Source organism: Spermophilus citellus, assembly GCF_964194105.1.
Source record: "Spermophilus citellus genome assembly, chromosome: 14".
NCBI classification, from domain to species: Eukaryota; Metazoa; Chordata; class Mammalia; order Rodentia; family Sciuridae; genus Spermophilus; species Spermophilus citellus.
The window spans coordinates 86,130,886-86,149,705 of NC_138194.1; the positions used below are offsets into that span (position 1 = coordinate 86,130,886).

The 18,820-nt window shown below is 36.1% G+C and overlaps 1 protein-coding gene across 1 annotated transcript in view; it reads left to right on the top strand.

The window, feature by feature from the left end:
• Positions 1-18,820, top strand: part of MTBP (MDM2 binding protein) — a 79,621-nt gene that overhangs the window by 2,996 nt on the left and 57,805 nt on the right. Inside the window, exons 3-9 of the mRNA XM_081266811.1 lie at positions 1,986-2,059; positions 2,136-2,287; positions 3,878-3,936; positions 13,256-13,400; positions 14,362-14,479; positions 16,285-16,419; positions 18,192-18,286. Of these exons, the coding sequence (XP_081122937.1) occupies positions 1,986-2,059; positions 2,136-2,287; positions 3,878-3,936; positions 13,256-13,400; positions 14,362-14,479; positions 16,285-16,419; positions 18,192-18,286 (778 nt within the window). The remainder of the gene's footprint in view (positions 1-1,985; positions 2,060-2,135; positions 2,288-3,877; positions 3,937-13,255; positions 13,401-14,361; positions 14,480-16,284; positions 16,420-18,191; positions 18,287-18,820) is intronic.

Consider the following 18,820-nt stretch of genomic DNA (forward strand, 5'->3'; position numbering starts at 1 on the left):
AAAAGCTGAAGGAAATTTCTGTAGATGCCAGGGAGAGTGAGCCCAGTATGGTAACTTTATATTTCTCATGACTGTAAAGTCTGCTTCTTCCTCTTTTCTTACATTAGAGAAATTCCCCTCTCTCAGTGTTAACTATCATCATTAGAAAATGATTTCTAACGTGCGTGCTACCCTAGCTTGTTTTCCAAGTCCAATAGTATGCTCATTAATTTTTCAAATTGCTATAATTTCAGTCAGTACCACTTATTCAGGAAAGATTTTCTTATATTTGTGCTTCAAATATATCTGTAAAAGAACTCCTGGGAGCATTCTAGAAATTCTTGTATGGCTAGAAGTCTCTTATGCAGACCTTCTTCTTTTGTCTGGTTTTGTGGGATGAGAAATAACAAGCTGAGCCATGCAAAGCCATCCTAATGTAGTAATTAATGGGAAAAATGACAATTGTTCCATAGTCTTTAAAATTTTCTGTTAAAACACTAAAAAACTCTCCTAATGTTATGTATGTTTAGGAAAATAAAAAATCATAAAAATTCTTATTTTGCACACTGTAATTTAAAATATTAGAAACATTGAGGATTCATGTATTTTATTTCTTTGTAAAAATTTTATCAAGAGTAGTTGGACCATGCTTGCTGTCTTCCTGTCATCTGGCTTAGATTACAGTGTGATGGTGCCACTTAGTGAGACAAGCAGATTTGCGAGGGAATATGACACACTATTTGGAATATGTAAAAAGTTACCTAGCAAAATGTCAAAGTAAATGTTTTGTAAAAGTTGAATACATGGGTCTGGAACTTGATGCAGTGTATGGCTGGAGATATAGATTATAGAATCATTAATACATAGATGTCAATGGAAGCTATCAGAAAGATGAGGTATCCTTATGGATAATGGGAAGGACAGAAAATCTAAAATTGAATCCCAGAATTTAAAAGTGCTGAACACCAGTATTTAAAAGACTGAAAAGAGCAGCCAAAAAAAAAAAAAAAAAATAGGTGTCACAGAAGCTAAGTGTTGTAATGATAAATTAGTGGAAAGGGTCATCTTTGATTTGAAATGCTATTTGAAGGGGATTGGGAATGTTGATTAGGAAATGGAGAAGGTCAGGTGTAGACAGCCCTTTCAGAAAATTCATGAAGAGGCAAAAAAGAGAGACATGGTAGTCAATGGGAAGGGGAGCTGAACTTAAAAGGATTCTATTTAAAAAATAATAATTTGAATAATACTTGTAATTACTCTAAAACACTAATGAGGGGAACATACTGAAATGAGTAGGCCAGGGTCTCAAAGGAGTTTTGAGGGATGACCTTGAATTGGAAGGTCAGTGCTTCTTAACATGTTAACAAGAAGGAATGAGGCCAACTTAATGGGAGTGTAAGTAGAATCCCATGTTTCCTGAAAGAAGTCATCACACAATGACTTCTATCTGCTTAAGGAGATAGGAGGTGAAATCTTCTGCTGAGATTGTTGGACGAAAATGATTATAGACACTTGGCATCTTGTCTGACTTCCATGAGAAGCAACTCCTTTGTCTCCACCCAGGCTGAACCAAACTTCCATGGTCTTTGGAGAGTGAATTTTTTTCACTTAATAGCTTACATGGTTTTGAGTTACTCAGCAGTGATTAAGTAGGTATATTTTCAGTTTTTATAATAAATATTAATTTGTTTGAAAGGGTTATTAAAAATAATAGTGGATTTTGAGTTATGACAAACTAATGCAAAGTGTTTGTTGTAACTTTGCCCTTTAAGTAGATTGTTCTGTTTGAATTTTTATCAGAGATTTTTAAAAAGATCCATGGATACACACACACACACACACATATATATATATATATATATATATATATATACATATATATATATAAAACTTGGAAAACATTCCAAATATGTTTCAAAATTACATTATTCTCTTAAGTACATTTGCTATGACATTTACTTATTTATGCCTACTTTTCTTCTAATAAGTGTGATTTTGTTTTCAAGCCTGTTCAGTGGGTGGTGTTCCTGGTTCCAAGAAGTGGTTCTTTGCAGTGCAGGCAATCTGTGGATTTTACCAGGTAATTCTTATTAGTCATTGTCTTTGTTACCATAAAGAATTTCATGAATCCATTATCTAATGTGATCTTTTATTAGTTTTGTAGTTCTGATTGGCAAGAGATACATTTTGATGCAGAAAAAGATAAGATTGAAGCTGTTCTTCAAACAAATATTGAAGAATGCTTGAGTGCTGTTGAGTGTTTTGAAGAAGAAGATAGTAATAGCAGGGAATCCTTATCCTTGGCTGAGTATGCTTTATATGCTTTTTATACTGTCTCTAAGATATTTTATGGACGGTTATAAAGATGTAGACAGTTATTTTAAGCCAGGAGGGTGAAGATTACATATTTTAGCAACTATACTAAGTAAATTTTAATTAACTGAAAATTTTAAATCTTCAGTGTGAAAGACATTGGGCAATTTAGATCTTTTATCTCAAAAAAAATTATTCAAAATACAAAAGTTAATATCTGAAAATGTTTTGTTTTTTTAACCTTACATAATTATGAGAATTATAGAAAGTGATTAATTAACATATCACTTTCTTGAAGATAAGTTCTGCGTAATATTATATTTTAAGAGCTTGACTAGGAATGTCATTTAATGTTAATAGTTATCATTATAACCAAAGTATCATTTTCATTTTGTTCTTTGAGCCTGAAATACATGATTTTTAAAAATTTATTTGTAACTTCAGTGTTTAAAATACTTTTAAAGTCCACAAAATTTTTGATAAGTATGTATGTGATTGAGTGTTTTTTAATTGTGGTGGTTTTTTAATTATGGTTTTTAAAATTATGGTTCAGTATATAAGATTTTCCAGATTACAAGTTGTGATAATTTTTTCTTCATACAGTGTCCCATCTCTGATTCATAGTTAGTGCCTTTTATTTATTCTTAATAATAGTTCATAACAGAAACATTTTTAGTGTTCATATATTGTAGTATGGCTATAAGTTGCACAAATTATAAAAATTCCCTTTGTCTATCTCCAGATGATATTGTTTATTTTGGTTATTGAGGGAAGACAGTGTAGAACCTTGGAAAGAGCATTAAGTCAAGAGTCAGTAAAGTGGTTGCTAGCTACCTGACCTTAGGGCAGGCACACTGGCCCTTATTTCCTCCTCCATTGATTGTTGAGGTCCTTTTAGATAATTTCTAAGGTGCATTCATTTGCCCTTAAAAGCTCTTATCAATCCATGTTTTCTCACAACTGTTAAGAGATGACAACTGTCATAGTTAGTGTTTCTGGTAAATGACCTAATAAATGTTTCCACAAGAGGGAGCCTGAAAACTTTAGTTTAACATAATATGCCTTAAGTTGTTGTTGGCCTTTTTTTTCCCACAATATCAGTTTATAATAAAGGATTTAAATACCTTCATACTATGTGATAAACTATTATCAGGGGAAAAAATCATCATATGGAGAAAACTGATAGGTGGTGATTACTTTAAAAAGTCAGAAAAATATTTGTCCATTAGTTATCATCTATATTTAGTATAAAAATATAATTCAAAGGGCTGTTGTTCCCTTCATTATTATTAATTTTATTTGTATTTTGGGGTGTGGGTCAGAACTTATACCCGCAGTATAAATCCTAGCTTCTATACATACAAGTTAGGTACCTTTAGGAAAGTTACTTAAAGTGGCACTGAAACTAGTACTATAGTAGTGCCACATGAATCTGTTGTCAGGGTCAAATAAAGTAGTGCATTTACCTTAACACTTAACAGTATGTGGCACAGAGATCATTATTACCTATTAAGATAATATAAAATAGATAGATACATATATATGTGTGGATTTTTTTTCCCTCTAACTTGTTCTTTCATTTTAGTCTATATGAAGAATGCGCTGAAAATTTGCATCAGTTATCAGACAAGCTTCCTGCACCTGGTAATATTTATTAACTGCTTTCAATACTTGATATCTTACACTATTTTTTGTGATTGAGTAATATATTTAGTCTTTCTGCTAATGTCTTTCTCACTTTTAATCTTTTTTTTTTAATTTATTTTTTTATTGTTGGTTGTTCAAAACATTACATAGTTCTTGACATATCATATTTCACACTTTGATTCAAGTGGGTTATGAACTCCCATTTTTACCCTGTATACAGATTGCAGAATCACATCAGTTACACTTCCATTGATTTACATATTGCCATACTAGTGTCTGTTGTATTCTGCTGCCTTTCCTGTCCTCTACTATCCCCCTCTCCTCCCCTCCCCTCCCCTCTTCTCTCTCTATCCCCTCTACTGTAATTCATTTCTCCCCCTTGTATTATTTTTCCCTTTCCCCTCACTTCCTCTTGTATGTAATTTTGTATAACCCTGAGGGTCTCCTTCCATTTCCATGCAATTTCCCTTCTCTCTTGCTTTCCCTCCCACCTCTCATCCCTGTTTAATGTTAATCTTCTTCTCATGCTCTTCGTCCCTACTCTGTTCTTAGTTACTCTCCTTATATCAAAGAAGACATTTGGCGTTTGTTTTTTAGGGATTGGCTGGCTTCACTTAGCATAATCTGCTCTAATGCCATCCATTTCCCTCCAAATTCTATGATTTTGTCATTTTTTAATGCAGAGTAATATCCATTGTGTATAAATGCCACATTTTTTTTTATCCATTCATCTATTGAAGGGCATCTAGGTTGGTTCCACAGTCTTGCTATTGTGAATTGTGCTGCTATGAACATCGATGTAGCAGTGTTCCTGTAGCATGCTCTTTTTAGGTCTTTAGGGAATAGACCAAGAAGGGGAATAGCTGGGTCAAATGGTGGTTCCATTCCCAGCTTTCCAAGAAATCTCCATACTGCTTTCCAAATTGGCTGCACCAATTTGCAGTCCCACCAACAATGAACAAGTGTATCCTTTTCCCCACATCCTCGCCAGAACTTGTTGTTGTTTGACTTCTTAATGGCTGCCAATCTTACTGGAGTGAGATGGTATCTTAGGGTGGTTTTGATTTGCATTTCTCTGACTGCTAGCGATGTTGAGCATTTTTTCATGTACTTGTTGATTGATTGTATGTCCTCCTCTGAGAAGTGTCTGTTCAGGTCCTTGGCCCATTTGTTGATTGGGTTATTTGTTATCTTATTGTCTAATTTTTTGAGTTCTTTGTATACTCTGGATATTAGGGCTCTCTCTGAAGTGTGAGGAGTAAAGATTTGTTCCCAGGATGTAGGGTCCCTATTTACCTCTCTTATTGTTTCTTTTGCTGAGAAAAAACTTTTTAGTTTGAGTAAGTCCCATTTGTTGATTCTAGTTATTAACTCTTGTGCTATGGGTGTCCTATTGAGGAATTTGGAGCCCGACCCCACAGTATGTAGATCATAGCCAACTTTTTCTTCTATCAGACGCCGTGTCTCTGATTTGATATCAAGCTCCTTGATCCATTTTGAGTTAACTTTTGTGCATGGCGAGAGAAAGGGATTCAGTTTCATTTTGATGCATATGGATTTCCAGTTTTCCCAGCACCATTTGTTGAAAATGCTGTCCTTCCTCCATTGCATGCTTTTAGCCCCTTTATCAAATATAAGATAGTTGTAGTTTTTTGGATTGGTTTCTGTGTCCTCTATTCTGTACCATTGGTCCACCCGCCTCCCGCCTGTTTTGGTACCAGTACCATGCTGCTTTTATTACTATTGCTCTATAGTATAGTTTGAAGTCTGGTATCAGTATACCACCTGATTCACACTTCCTGCTTAGAATTGTTTTTGCTATTCTGGGTCTTTTATTTTTCCATATGAATTTCATGATTGCTTTATCTATTTCTACAAGAAATGCCGTTGGGATTTTGATTGGCATTGCATTAAACCTATAGAGAACTTTTGGTAATATCGCCATTTTAATGATGTTAGTTCTGCCTATCCATGAACAGGGTATATTTTTCCATTTTCTAATATCTTCTTCTATTTCTCTCTTTAGGGTTCTATAGTTTTCATTGTATAAGTCTTTCACCTCTTTTGTTAGGTTGATTCCCAAGTATTTTATTTTTTTTTTTGAGGATATTGTGAATGGAGTGTTTTTCCTCATTTCCATTTCAGAGGGTTTGTCCCTGATATACAGGAATGCCTTTGATTTATGCGTGTTGATTTTATATACTGCCACTTTGCTAAATTCATTTATTAGCTCTAATAGTTTCTTTGTAGACCCTTTTGGGTCTGCTAGGTATAGAATCATGTCATCTGCAAATAGTGATAATTTAAGTTCTTCTTTTCCTATTTTTATTCTTTTAATTTCTTTCGTCTGTCTAATTGCTCTGGCCAGTGTTTCGAGAACTATATTGAATAGAAGTGGTGAGAGAGGGCATCCTTGTCTTGTTCCAGATTTTAGAGGGACTCCCTTCAATTTTCCTCCATTCAGAATGATGCTAGCCTGAGGCTTAGCATAGATAGCTTTTACAATGTTGAGGTATGTTCCTGTTATCCCTAGTTTTTCTAGAGTTTTGAACATAAAGGGATGCTGTACTTTGTCGAATGCTTTTTCTGCATCTATCGAGATGATCATATGGTTCTTATTTTTAAGTCTATTGATGTGGTGAATAACATTTATTGATTTCCGTATATTGAACCAGCCTTGCATCCCAGGGATGAATCCTACTTGATCATGGTGCACAATTTTTTTGATATATTTTTGAATCCGATTCGCCAGAATTTTATTGAGGATTTTTGCATCTAGGTTCATTAGAGATATTGGTCTGTAGTTTTCTTTCTTTGAAGTGTCTTTGTCTGGTTTAGGCATCAGGGTGATGTTGGTCTCGTAGAATGAATTTGGAAGTTCTCCCTCTTTTTCTATTTCCTGAAATAGCTTGAAAAGTATTGGTATTAGTTCCTCTTTAAAGGTTTTGCAAAACTCTGCTGTATACCCATCCGGTCCTGGGCTTTTCTTAGTTGGTAGTCTTTTGATGGTTTCTTCTATTTCCTCAATTGATATTGGTCTGTTTAAGTTGTCTATATCCTCCTGACTCAATCTGGGCAGATCATATGACTTAAGAAATTTCTCGATGCCTTCACTATCTTCTATTTTTTTGGAGTATAAGGATTCAAAATAATTTCTGATTATCTTCTGTATATCTGAAGTGTCTGTTGTGATGTTGCCTTTTTCATCCTGTATGCTAGTAATTTGAGTTCTCTCTTTTCTTCTCTTTGTTAGCATGGCTAAGGGTCTGTCGATTTTATTTATATTTTCAAAGAACCAACTTTTAGTTTTGTCAATTTTTTCAATTGTTTCTTTTGTTTCGATTTCATTAATTTCAGCTCTGATTTTAATTATTTCTTGCCTTCTACTTCTTTTGCTGTTGTTTTGCTCTTCTTTTTCTAGGATTTTGAGATGAAGTATGAGATCATTTATTTGTTGGTTTTTTTCTTTTTTTAAGGAATGAACTCCAAGCAATGAATTTTCCTCTTAGAACTGCTTTCAATGTGTCCCATAGATTCCGATATGTTGTGTCTGTGTTTTCATTTAACTCTAAGAATTTTTTAATTTCCTCCTTGATGTCTTCTGTAACCCATTGATCATTCAGTAACCTATTGTTCATTAGCCAAGTTATGCATGATTTTTCCTTCCTTCTTTTATTGTTCATTTTCAGTTTCATTCCATTATGATCAGATAAGATGCATGGTATTATCTCTACTCCTTTATATTGTCTAAGAGTTTCCCTGTGACATAATATATGATCTATTTTTGAGAAGGATCCATGTGCTGCTGAGAAAAAAGTGTAACTGCTTGATGTTGGGTGGTATATTCTATATATGTCAATTAAGTCTAGGTTATTAATTGTGTTATTGAGTTCTATAGTTTCCTTATTCAACTTTTGTTTGGAAGATCTGTCCAGTGGTGAGAGAGGTGTGTTAAAGTCTCCCATGATTATTGTATGGTGGTCTATTAGACTCTTGAACTTGAGAAGAGTTTGCTTGATGAACATAGCTGCACCGTTGTTTGGTGCATATATATTTATGATTATTATGTCTTGTTGGTGTATGGTTCCCTTGAGCAGTATGTAGTGTCCCTCTTTATCCCTTTTGATTAACTTTGGCTTGAAATCTATTTTATTTTATATGAGTATGGACACTCCTGCTTGTTTCCGAAATCCATATGAGTGATATGATTTTTCCCAACCTTTCACCTTCAGTCTATGTATATCTTTTCCTATCAAATGCGTCTCCTGTAGGCAGCATATTGTTGGGTCTTGTTTTGTGATCCACTCTACTAGCCTGTGTCTCTTAATTGGTGAGTTTAAGCCATTAACATTTAGGGTTATTATTGAGATATGGTTTGTTCTTCCAGCCGTATTTGTTTATTTATGTTACTAAACATTGTTTGTTTTCCTCTTTGATTATTTTACCCCCTTTACTGTCCTACCTCCCACTGTTGGTTTTCATTGTTATTTTCCATTTCCTCTTCCTGAAATGTTTTGCCAAGGATGTTTTGAAGAGATGGTTTTCTAGCTGCAAATTCTTTTTTTTTTTTTTAAAGAGAGTGGGGGGGGGAGAGAGAGAGAGAGAATTTTTTAATATTTATTTTTTAGTTCTCGGCAGACACAACATCTTTGTTGGTATGTGGTGCTGAGGATCGAACCCGGATCGCACGCACGCCAGGCGAGCGCGCTACTGCTTAAGCCACATCCCCAGCCCCTGCAAATTCTTTTAACTTTTGTTTATTGTGGAAGGTTTTAATTTCATCTTCCATCCTGAAGCTTAATTTCGCCAGATACACGATTCTTGGTTGGACCCCATTTTCTTTCAGTGTTTGAAATATGTTATTCCAGGATCTTCTAGCTTTCAGAGTCTGTGTTGAAAGATCAGCTGTTATTCTGATTGGTTTACCCCTAAATGTAATCTGCTTCCTTTCTCTTGTAGCTTTTAAAATTCTCTCCTTATTCTGTATGCTGGGCATCTTCATTATAATGTGTCTAGGTGTCGATCTTTTATGATTTTGCACATTCGGCGTCCTGTAGGCTTCTAGGATTTGGGATTCTGTCTCATTCTTCAACTCTGGGAAGTTTTCTCGTATTATTTCATTGAATAGATTGCTCATTCCTTTGGTTTGGAGCTCTATACCTTCCTGTATCCCAATGACTCTTAAGTTTGGTCTCTTTATGTTATCCCATATTTCTTGGATGTTCTGCTCATGGTTCCTTAACAGTCTTGCTGAGCTGTCTATGTTCTTTTCAAGTTGAAATACTTTGTCTTCATTGTCTGATGTTCTATCTTCTAAGTGTTCTACTCTGCTGGTAGTATTCTCAATTGAGTTTTTAAGTTGGTTTATTGCTTCCTGCATTTCTAGGATTTCTGTTTGTTTTTTATTACCTCTATCTCCCTGTATAGTTGATCTTTTGCTTCTTGGATTTGTTTATGTAATTCATTGTCGAAGTGATCTTTCGTTGTCTGATTTTGCTGTCTAATGTCTTCCTTGAGACTCCAGATTATCTGAAGCGTGTATATCCTGAATTCTTTATCTGACATTCCATCTCCTGCAGCTATTACCTTTTCTAAAGTTGAGTTGACCTGCATTGCTTGTGGTCCTTTCTTTCCTTGTCGTTTCATACTGCTCGCGTTTCTTTCTGCTTGGTGAAACTGTTGTGTTTTTGAAATTTTCCCCCTATATATTTATATTGCTCTTGTATAGTTGAAAAGTCTCCCTTGCAGGGCAGGCAGCGGCTGTGCTCCTCCTCCAATTGGGGTGATCTGTTTACCACGCTGGCGGGCCGCTGGGTCTGTCGCAGGTCTGCCTACATTGTAGGCGCGGGCGGCGGCTCTGCTCTGCACCTCCTCCAGTTGGTGTGACATGTCTACCACGCCCGCGGACCCCTGGGCCTGTTCTGCTGGTCGGTCACAGGTCTGCCTACCTTGCAGGCGCGGGCGGCGGCTCTGCTCTGCCCTTACTCCAATTGGGGTGACGTGTCTACCACGCCGGCGGGTTGCTTGGCCTGTCCCTGGCGCGGGCGGCGGCTCTGCTCTGCCCCTACTCCAATTGGGGTGACGTGTCTACCACGTCAGCAGGCCGCTGGGCCTGATCCGCCGGTTGGTCGCAGGTCTGCCTACCTTGCGGGCGCGGGTGGCGGCTCTCCTCTGCCCCCACTCCAATTGGGGTGACGTGACTACCACGCCGTTGGGCCGCTGGGCCTATTTTGGGCGCGGGCGGCGGCTCTGCTCTGCCCCTACTGCAATTGGGGTGACATGTCTACTATGCCGGCAGGCCACTGGGCCTGTTCTGCCGGTCGGTCGCAGGTCTGCCTACCTTGTGGGCACGGGCAGCGGCTCTGCTCTGCCCCTAGTCCAAATGGGGTGACGTGTCTGCCGCGCCGGCAGGCCGCTGAGCCTGTTCCACCGGTCGGTCACAGGCCTGCCTACCTTGTGGGTGCGGGTGGCGGCTCTCCTCTGCCCCTACTCCAATTGGGGTGACGTTGACTACCACGCCGTCGGGCCACTGGGCCTATTTTGGGCGCGGGCGGTGGCTCTGCTCTGCCCCTACTCCAATTGGGGTGACGTGACTACCACACCGGCGGGCCTCTGGGCCTGTTCTGGGCACGGGCGGCGGCTGCTCTGCTCTGCCCCTACTCCAATTGGGGTGACGTGTCTACCATGCCGGCAGGCCGCTGGGCCTGTTTCTCTGGTCGGTCGCAGGTCTGCCTACCTTGTGGGCACGGGCGGCGGCTCTGCTCTGCCCCTAGTCCAAATGGGGTGATGTGTCTGCCGCGCTGGCAGGCTGCTGGGCCTGTTCCGCCAGTCGGTCACAGGCCTGCCTACCTTGCGGGCGCGGTGGCGGCTCTGCTCTGCCCCTACTCCAATTGGGGTGATGTGACTACCACGCCGTTGGGCCGCTGGGCCTGTTCCGGGCGCGGGCGAAGGCTCTGCTGTGCCCCTGCTCCAATTGGGGTGACGTGTCTACCACGTCAGCAGGCCGCTGGGCCTGATCCGCCGGTTGGTCGCAGGTCTGCCTACCTTGCGGGCGCGGGTGGCAGCTCTGCTCTGCCCCTCCTCCAATTGGTGTGACGTGTCTACCATGCCCGCGGACCGCTGGGCCTGTTTTGCTGGTCGGTCGCAGGTCTGCCTACCTTGCGGGCGTGGGTGGCGGCTCTGCTCTGCCCGTACTCCAATTGGGGTGACGTGACTACCATGCCTGCGGGTCGTTGGGCCTGTTCTGGATGCGGGCGGCGGCTCTGCTCTGCCCCTACTCCAATTGGTGTGACGTGTCTACCACGCCAGCAGGCCGCTGGGCCTGTTCCGCTGGTCGGTTGCAGGTCTGCCTACCTTGCGGGCTCGGGTGGTGCCTCTGCTTGGCCCCTACCGCAGTTGGGGTGAAGTGATACCACGCCGGCCTCACTTTTAATCTTGAAAATCAAAATGAAAAAAATAATTTCTTAATTGAAGTTGATACAAAATGTACTCCACTATTTTAATACAGTACTGAGACATTGAAATTCTTTTTATTATTTTCATTTAGGTAAGCAAAATATTCGAATTTAGAAAGTTAAATACCCATTCTGTTTCCTTATTTAGTTTTTACTGAAGAACAATCTTGCCACTGTTCACCATTGTTTTTCAGAATGTGTTCTATAGAACACTAACCGTATAAAAAAAACTCTTGGAAAAATAGCTTCTTTAACCTAGATATTTTGGATAACATTTTTTTATGGTGAAGTTAGTATACATACTATCAAATGGAATATTGTGCAGTAAAAGAATCTCTTTGCTCAGCATTTTTTGTAGAAGCTATTTTTTTCCTATAATGGAAAACATATTTTGTGAAGTACTGTATTGCATTATTTTTAAAACTGTTTTTAGTCCTGAACCAACCTTTTTTTGTGTTCATCAAGTGGCTGTCATCTAAAATTTGGTAGAATTTGGCATCATATACTTTTGAAGGGCTTTCTTTTCTGAATGTGTCATTTTTGAAGGTCTTTTACTAGGCAGATATTTATGAGGTGTGTATTATATATCAAGCATTGTTCTAGGGGCTGAGTATATAACAAGCAGTAAAACATAGATAGTGACCATTAAAGATTTTTTTTAATGCACATTTTTAGGTGGGGCTTATATTACATACTGGTGTATAATATTAGGACTAATCTACTTTTATGAATTTTAAGAAGTCAGATCACATATCCAAGATTCAATGCAGAGGACTTTAGTATATTGGTATATACAAATAATATAGACATGAACCTTAAAAACAAATATAAAATACATTTTTGGAAAATGAATCTCATTTTAATATATTTAGGATATTTGCTACTCAAATAATTCCTATGGTAAATATTTCTTTTAAAATAATAGTAAAACTATGAGTGATAATCTATTAATTTTACACATCTATTTTTAAACAAATTCTTATTGACACCAAAAATCATAAAGCATGACAGTCCAATCCTTATATTCAAGGAGATCTTATTTTAGTGCAGAAAGTCCCACATAGAAAATAACTGCATGTATTGATAAGTAAACATCATATTTTGTGGGGTTTTTTGTGTGTGTGTGTGCTGGGTTAAGATTAAACCCAGAACCTTGCATACATGCTAAGCACCCAACTCCTCAATTTTTTAAATGAAATATGTCAGGTTTAAAATATGCATTGAAATATTACACAATTGCTGTTTGGGCAGTTAAAGAACTTTCATTATCACTCTCTATTTGGCTTCTGTTTCATTTAGATTTTTCATGTCCTTCAGTAAATTTATAGTTTTTTAAATTTAGACTGATATGAAGTTAGCCTTCTTAGAATCTAATGATGTTCTCAGTATAATTGGTTTTCCTGAGTGTTTTATTGTCCCTTAAAGAGAAATAATTTATTTGAGCATCACAATTTAAAACTAATTCATTTCCTTTTGGATAACAAAATTAAGTGTAGAAAAGTATAATGAGATTGTGCAGGTTTTTTCCTCTGTTGAGTACAACAATAGCATTGATGATCTCCAGGAGGTGATGTATATAATTTACCACTGCTACATAATTGACAAGTAATTATGATATAGTTCATTGTTTTCTGGCATATGCTAGCTATTTTGAGATAACTTAGCTTTAAATCTAATGTTGAACATTTAAAATTTTTGAACTCCTAATAATGTGTATTGTTTTGAAGAATTTTGGAAAGTAAAGTTAAAATATTCCTTTATATTCTCAATAAACCTAGCATTCAACTGTTCAGGGTACTATTTTAAGACTTTCCAGATCTAACATATTTAAAAATTATGAAAATGTTTCTCTCTCTTTCTAGGTAGAGCACTGATAGACATAATACTATTGCCCTCTGACAAAGATCCTGTTCAGCTGAAAGACTGTTTGCCTGCTGTAGGAGCATTAAAACATTTGAGGGAATGGCATTCAGCAAAAATTACTGTAGTGGCACAACACTGTGAAATGTAAGCTTCTTTGGTCATAGTTATTATTGTTTATGTTATCCGAACATACTAATCTCTGTTTAATATACTCCTCATTTCAAAATTATTTTAATGTAACAAGGTAAAGTTTTATGTTTACTTTGAGTTATATCTAGAGAATAATCGAGATTTTTTTTTCATTATACCCAGGATGTTTAATTTTTTAGTAAATATAATTAGTGATGACTTATAATCACTATTGAACATTGATTTTCCAGACTCATTGTGTACTTTTAAATAGGCTTATGTTTTCCAGCAAGCAGCATGATGTATGTATGTAGGTGTACTCCAGTTGTAATATCACATTTTTTTTTTGTTTTGTGCCAGTATGGAAATAATTATACAGTGCTATCTTTTATGATATTTTACTATTGATGAATTGTGTATTCTAATTTTGATGCTTAAATTACTATTCAGATTGGATTTATTAACTTCATGATTATTAGACAGTGCTTATTGAAATTTACTTCATGTCAAGCACAGCAATATATGCTGATGAGTTAAGAAAGTGAGAAAATATGGTCTTTTTCATGAAAGTGTGGGGAGAAACAGGAATACTAACAAGAGATAAATGAGATAAATCGTAAAATTTTGTGCAAAGCCACATGGGAACAATTTTAGAATAGTCTTGTTTCAGAGGTAGGTAACAGATGTTAAGCTCTGTGTGTCTGTGTATGCATTTGACACATTAAAGCAACATAAGGGAAATATCTATTTCTTCATCCTTAGTAATAGAGATAGTCTATGAGGATGTGGCATTAAATTAATATGTGACAGATCTTACTCAGAGACTGAATAATAGGAATTCCATGGTATTAGTAGGAAAAAAAAACAGTGATATAAATTTTGCAATTTTGCCTGTCTTATAGGTAAACTGTAACCATGAAATATAAGCAAAACATAAAGCTGTGTATTTAATTATCATAATCTTTTTTTTTAATAGAAATTGTCAGAAAATTGTAGAATACCTTTCTGCTCATGTTATATCTTTAGAAGAGCTCAGAAATGCTATTGACTCAAAGGAATTATGGAGGGGAAAGATTCAGATATGGGAAAGAAAGGTAAATTGATTTCTTAATTATTAAGCAGGTCTTTCAACTTTATTTTTAACACAGGTACTTTAAATAAGTCTTATTTTAAATGTATTCTATAAGATGTTTTACACAAACACTGTAGAATTTTCTGTGACAATAAAAGTGTTCAGTTATCTGTGATATGTCCACTAGCCACATTGCTATTGAGCAGTTTATTTATTTATTTTATTTGTAATTAAGCACCTTATAAATGACTAGTCATCTGATGAACTGGTTTTTACTTTAGTTCATTTAATTTAGTTTCAATGAAAGTAGTCATTGTGATTAAGTTTTGGAACCTACAATTCTAGAATACAACACTTTTAAAACAGAATTTAACATTAGTCAAATTCATGTTGTTTACCCAAGTTGCTTTATTTTATTGCATGTGTGATCTATTAGAAACATTGCTTAGAGCAGTACTGTGGTACTATCTTGGGTAATCTCTGCTTTCTACTAACCAGGTCTTTAATTTTAAACAATTTTCTTTTAATCTTATCAGACCCCATTTCTCAACTACAGAATGAGAATACTAGGTTAGTTGGATTCCTTTGCTCCTAAATTTCTATAAGTTTCCAATTCCATTTTGGTGTCTTATCATGAAACAATATGGTGGGTTTTATAAGTTGTTTCCATTGTAAAATAGGTGTTTCTATTAATTTATGTATTTTTTAGCTAGGCAAAATTAAAACAAGGAGTTTCTCAGTGCTTGTTCCAGGTGGTATCAGAGCATGAATAAGCACTTGTATTTCTCCTAAGATTTTTGGCAATAATCATTAAACTATTTTTCCCTTTATAATTCATACTTACTTGTGACTTAATAAAAGCTGTAATTAAGATAGTAAGAATTAATGTGCCAGATCTGTCTTACTGATTTGCATCTTGGTTCATTCTAATCTCAGGAAGGTTTAATCTGCAGGTAAACCATCTTAACAGGAAAAAACATACAGCTAAGTAGTAGAGTGGAAACTCTGATTATCTAGGACAATTGCTTTTGTACACATTTTCTAAAACTGCATATTTAGATTCAGGCAGAAAATGGCAGAGTTTTTTCTTTGTGATTCATTTCTTATTACTAGGAAATTAAATGTCTATAAACCCACAGCATACATTTCCATCTTGAATGTAATCACTTTTTTAGTAGAGAATATCTTTCAGCTAAGAGGCATTATAATGATAAAGGACATGGATTCTAGAGTTATAGTGTCTGCACTATAATTACAACTCTCTTTTCTGTAAGACAGACATAGTAGTTCCAGTTCACAGGTTTTAATAAGATTTACATTAAAGCACAAAATAACCACTGAGTGTTTACTGTCATTTTTGTTGCTGCCATTACTATTATTAGCACCATTACCGTTACTTCTGTAATAATTGATCGTCTTATCAACAACACATATTGAAGGAAAAACTGTGTGTGAGGCACTGTACTAATATCCAGTAGTGAGTAAGACTGACATCTTCTGCCTTTGCATAATTTACAGACTGGTAGGAAGCCAGATATTGAACAAGTGTATGCAAAGGAGATCATCTGGTCCTGTGGTTGCATAGAATGGGCTTAGTGTACTCTTGCTGGCTAATTAAGGGTCAATGGGAGGTTTGCATGAAAAATTGATGTTTAAGTTAAAACAGAAGGGTGTGTACGAATGTGGAAACTACCTTTTGAGCTAAGGAATCAAAAATAAATTTATACATGGATTTTCTCTTAACTTTTCATTGTAATAAGATGTATTAATCTTCATAATATTATTCATGATGCCTATATTTGTGTTTTTTCTCTTGATTCTTTTCAGTTTGGATTTGAAATTAGTTTTCCTGAGTTTTGTTTAAAGGGAGTAACACCTACAAATTTTAATACATCCAATTTAAATAATTGCTTTCTTGACAAAAAGACAATACCATTAAAGGATAAGAATATTTTGCCAAAGGTAATTGTGTATTTAACATTTTTTTGCTATCATTCATTTGTGAATATTTTTGTTCGCATAATATATGTTTTAATCTTGAATTATTGTTACTAATGTATGTGCTTAAGTTGTGCTCACTTGCATTAAGTGCATGAATTAAATGTTGGTGAAACTATGATTGTTATAGATTTTAAAATGTGATGATCCTAACTTTAAATCATTATAGGCCTGAAACTGCCTTTGGTTCAGACTTTGCTACATGAATTAATTTCCCAATATTGTTTATCATTGCTTACTATAAAAAATTTACTATGATATCCTTTCACAGGAATTTTACGTTCTTTGTTAAAGATTAGCATAATAAGAATGATAATTTCAGACTTTCTCTTTGTATTACAACATTCATGTATGATAATTTGGGGCTAATTGTCTGATTTTGAGGTACTATTTGCAATGATCTTAGGGTACAACTTCCTCAGTAATGCAAACATCCCTCAGTGTATGTATGCACATTTTGTGAGTGTGTGTGTCTGTGCGCGCTCGCGCATGCCCGCATGCATGCATGCATGCATGTAAAAAAGAGAGAGAAAGAGGAGGGGCTTTAATGGTAAATAAACTCAGTTTTTGAAACTTTATCACCTATTAGGTATTGTATATAAACATATTTACGTATGCAAATATATGTTTGTGTATTTCATATTTATGTGTTTTATATATGTATATATTTATGTGGAAAGAGTGAAAGATATGTATCTACACATATATACAACACACATACACAAAATCACATATGGTGAAATCACTCTGCTTTTTATTTTTGGTAGTACTAGGGATCAACCTCAGGGCCTTGCACATGCTAGGCAAGCACTCTCACTGAGCTACATACATCCTCTGCCTTTAAAATGTAATACTAATTTCTCCAGGATGTAATCTCTTTTCTTTGTCTTTCTTTATCTCCAGCTATTGAAATAACTGTCCTTTTCTAGTCCACTCTAATTTAGTTTCAGGTCCTACCCAAAGAAATACTGAAATATTATTTCTGTGAGTGGGGCTTTCTCTCTTAATTCACACCTATTGCCTTCACTCTTTGTCTAATTTCTACAGTCTTTCCTCCAGAATTTTTTTTTTTCTTTCATCTTGGCAGACCACTGAACACAAGTTCCCCCAGAATATCTTTTTTTTCTCCTTTTCATTCCTGCAGATTCTCTCTTCACAGGTAGATTTTTTTCTTCTTCAATCTTGGATCACCTGTTCTGCTGAAATTACATAACAGTAGTTGAGAACTCTTGTCATTGCTGCAGACTTCTTTCCATACTTATTTTCTCCTATTAAAATTCTTGTCACTTGCTGGGCACGGTGGTGCATGCCTGTAATCCTAGCAGTTCGGGAGGCTGAGGCAGGAGGATTGTGAGATCAAAGCCAGCCACAGCAAAAAGAGAGGCACTAAGAAACTCGGTGAAACTTTGTTTCTAAATAAAATACAAAATAGGCTGGGGATGTGGCTCAGTGACTGAGTGCCCCTGAGTTTGATCCCTGATACCTACCCCCAACCCCCCCAAAAAATTCTTGTTAATTACTAAGGAGTCTCCATGTCTGTCTACTTTGAAATATAGAATTGACATGGAAGAAATTCTTGTCTGTTATAGGGGATTACATTTGGGTTGCCAATCTTTTTTAAAAAAGTTGTTTTTTAATATCTATTTTGTAAAGTTTTAAACTCCAAATCACTAATTTGTTTACTTTTATTTTCTTCATAGTATTTATACTATTAGCAATTCGAATTTCTTTTCTAGGTTTTCCATTACTATGGCCCTGCTTTAGAATTTGTTCAGATGGTAGAATTATCAGATCTACCCTCCTGCTATGTGTCAGACATTGAATTTGAGTTGTATCCTTTCACTTGCGGGTTCATTTAAGATTACATTTTCTTTGTGTTAGAATATTCTGGTGTAAACATTTAGTATATGTTTATTTTTATTTCATTGTACTCAGTGTTTTAGTGGTGACGCACAAGTAGGACTCCTCATTGTTGAAGTGCTAGGGAAGGAAAAGGAAATTCTTCTTTGTTCACGTCCTGAATTCTGTATTTTTCCAATCAGAAATCTTTCTCTCTAGGCAAGCACTTTTGTTTTCATTCAGTGTTTATTATTTTCTGTTGGTAGGGTTATAGAAGTAATACAGAAGTCATTGAGCCTTACTTCTTCAATGCAGTTATACTGTTCTGTGCCTGAATACAGGCCAGATCTGCTCTCTCACACAGAGTAACATTAACTGAAACTCTGTCTTTCCTATACTCTGTCCAAACACCCCACATACATATTGTGTATATTTGGTTACTTTTGTTGTTATTTTACTTAATGTTTAATACTTCCTAAAAATAACTACCTGCAGGTCATGGTGGTCTATGTCTGTAATCCCAGCA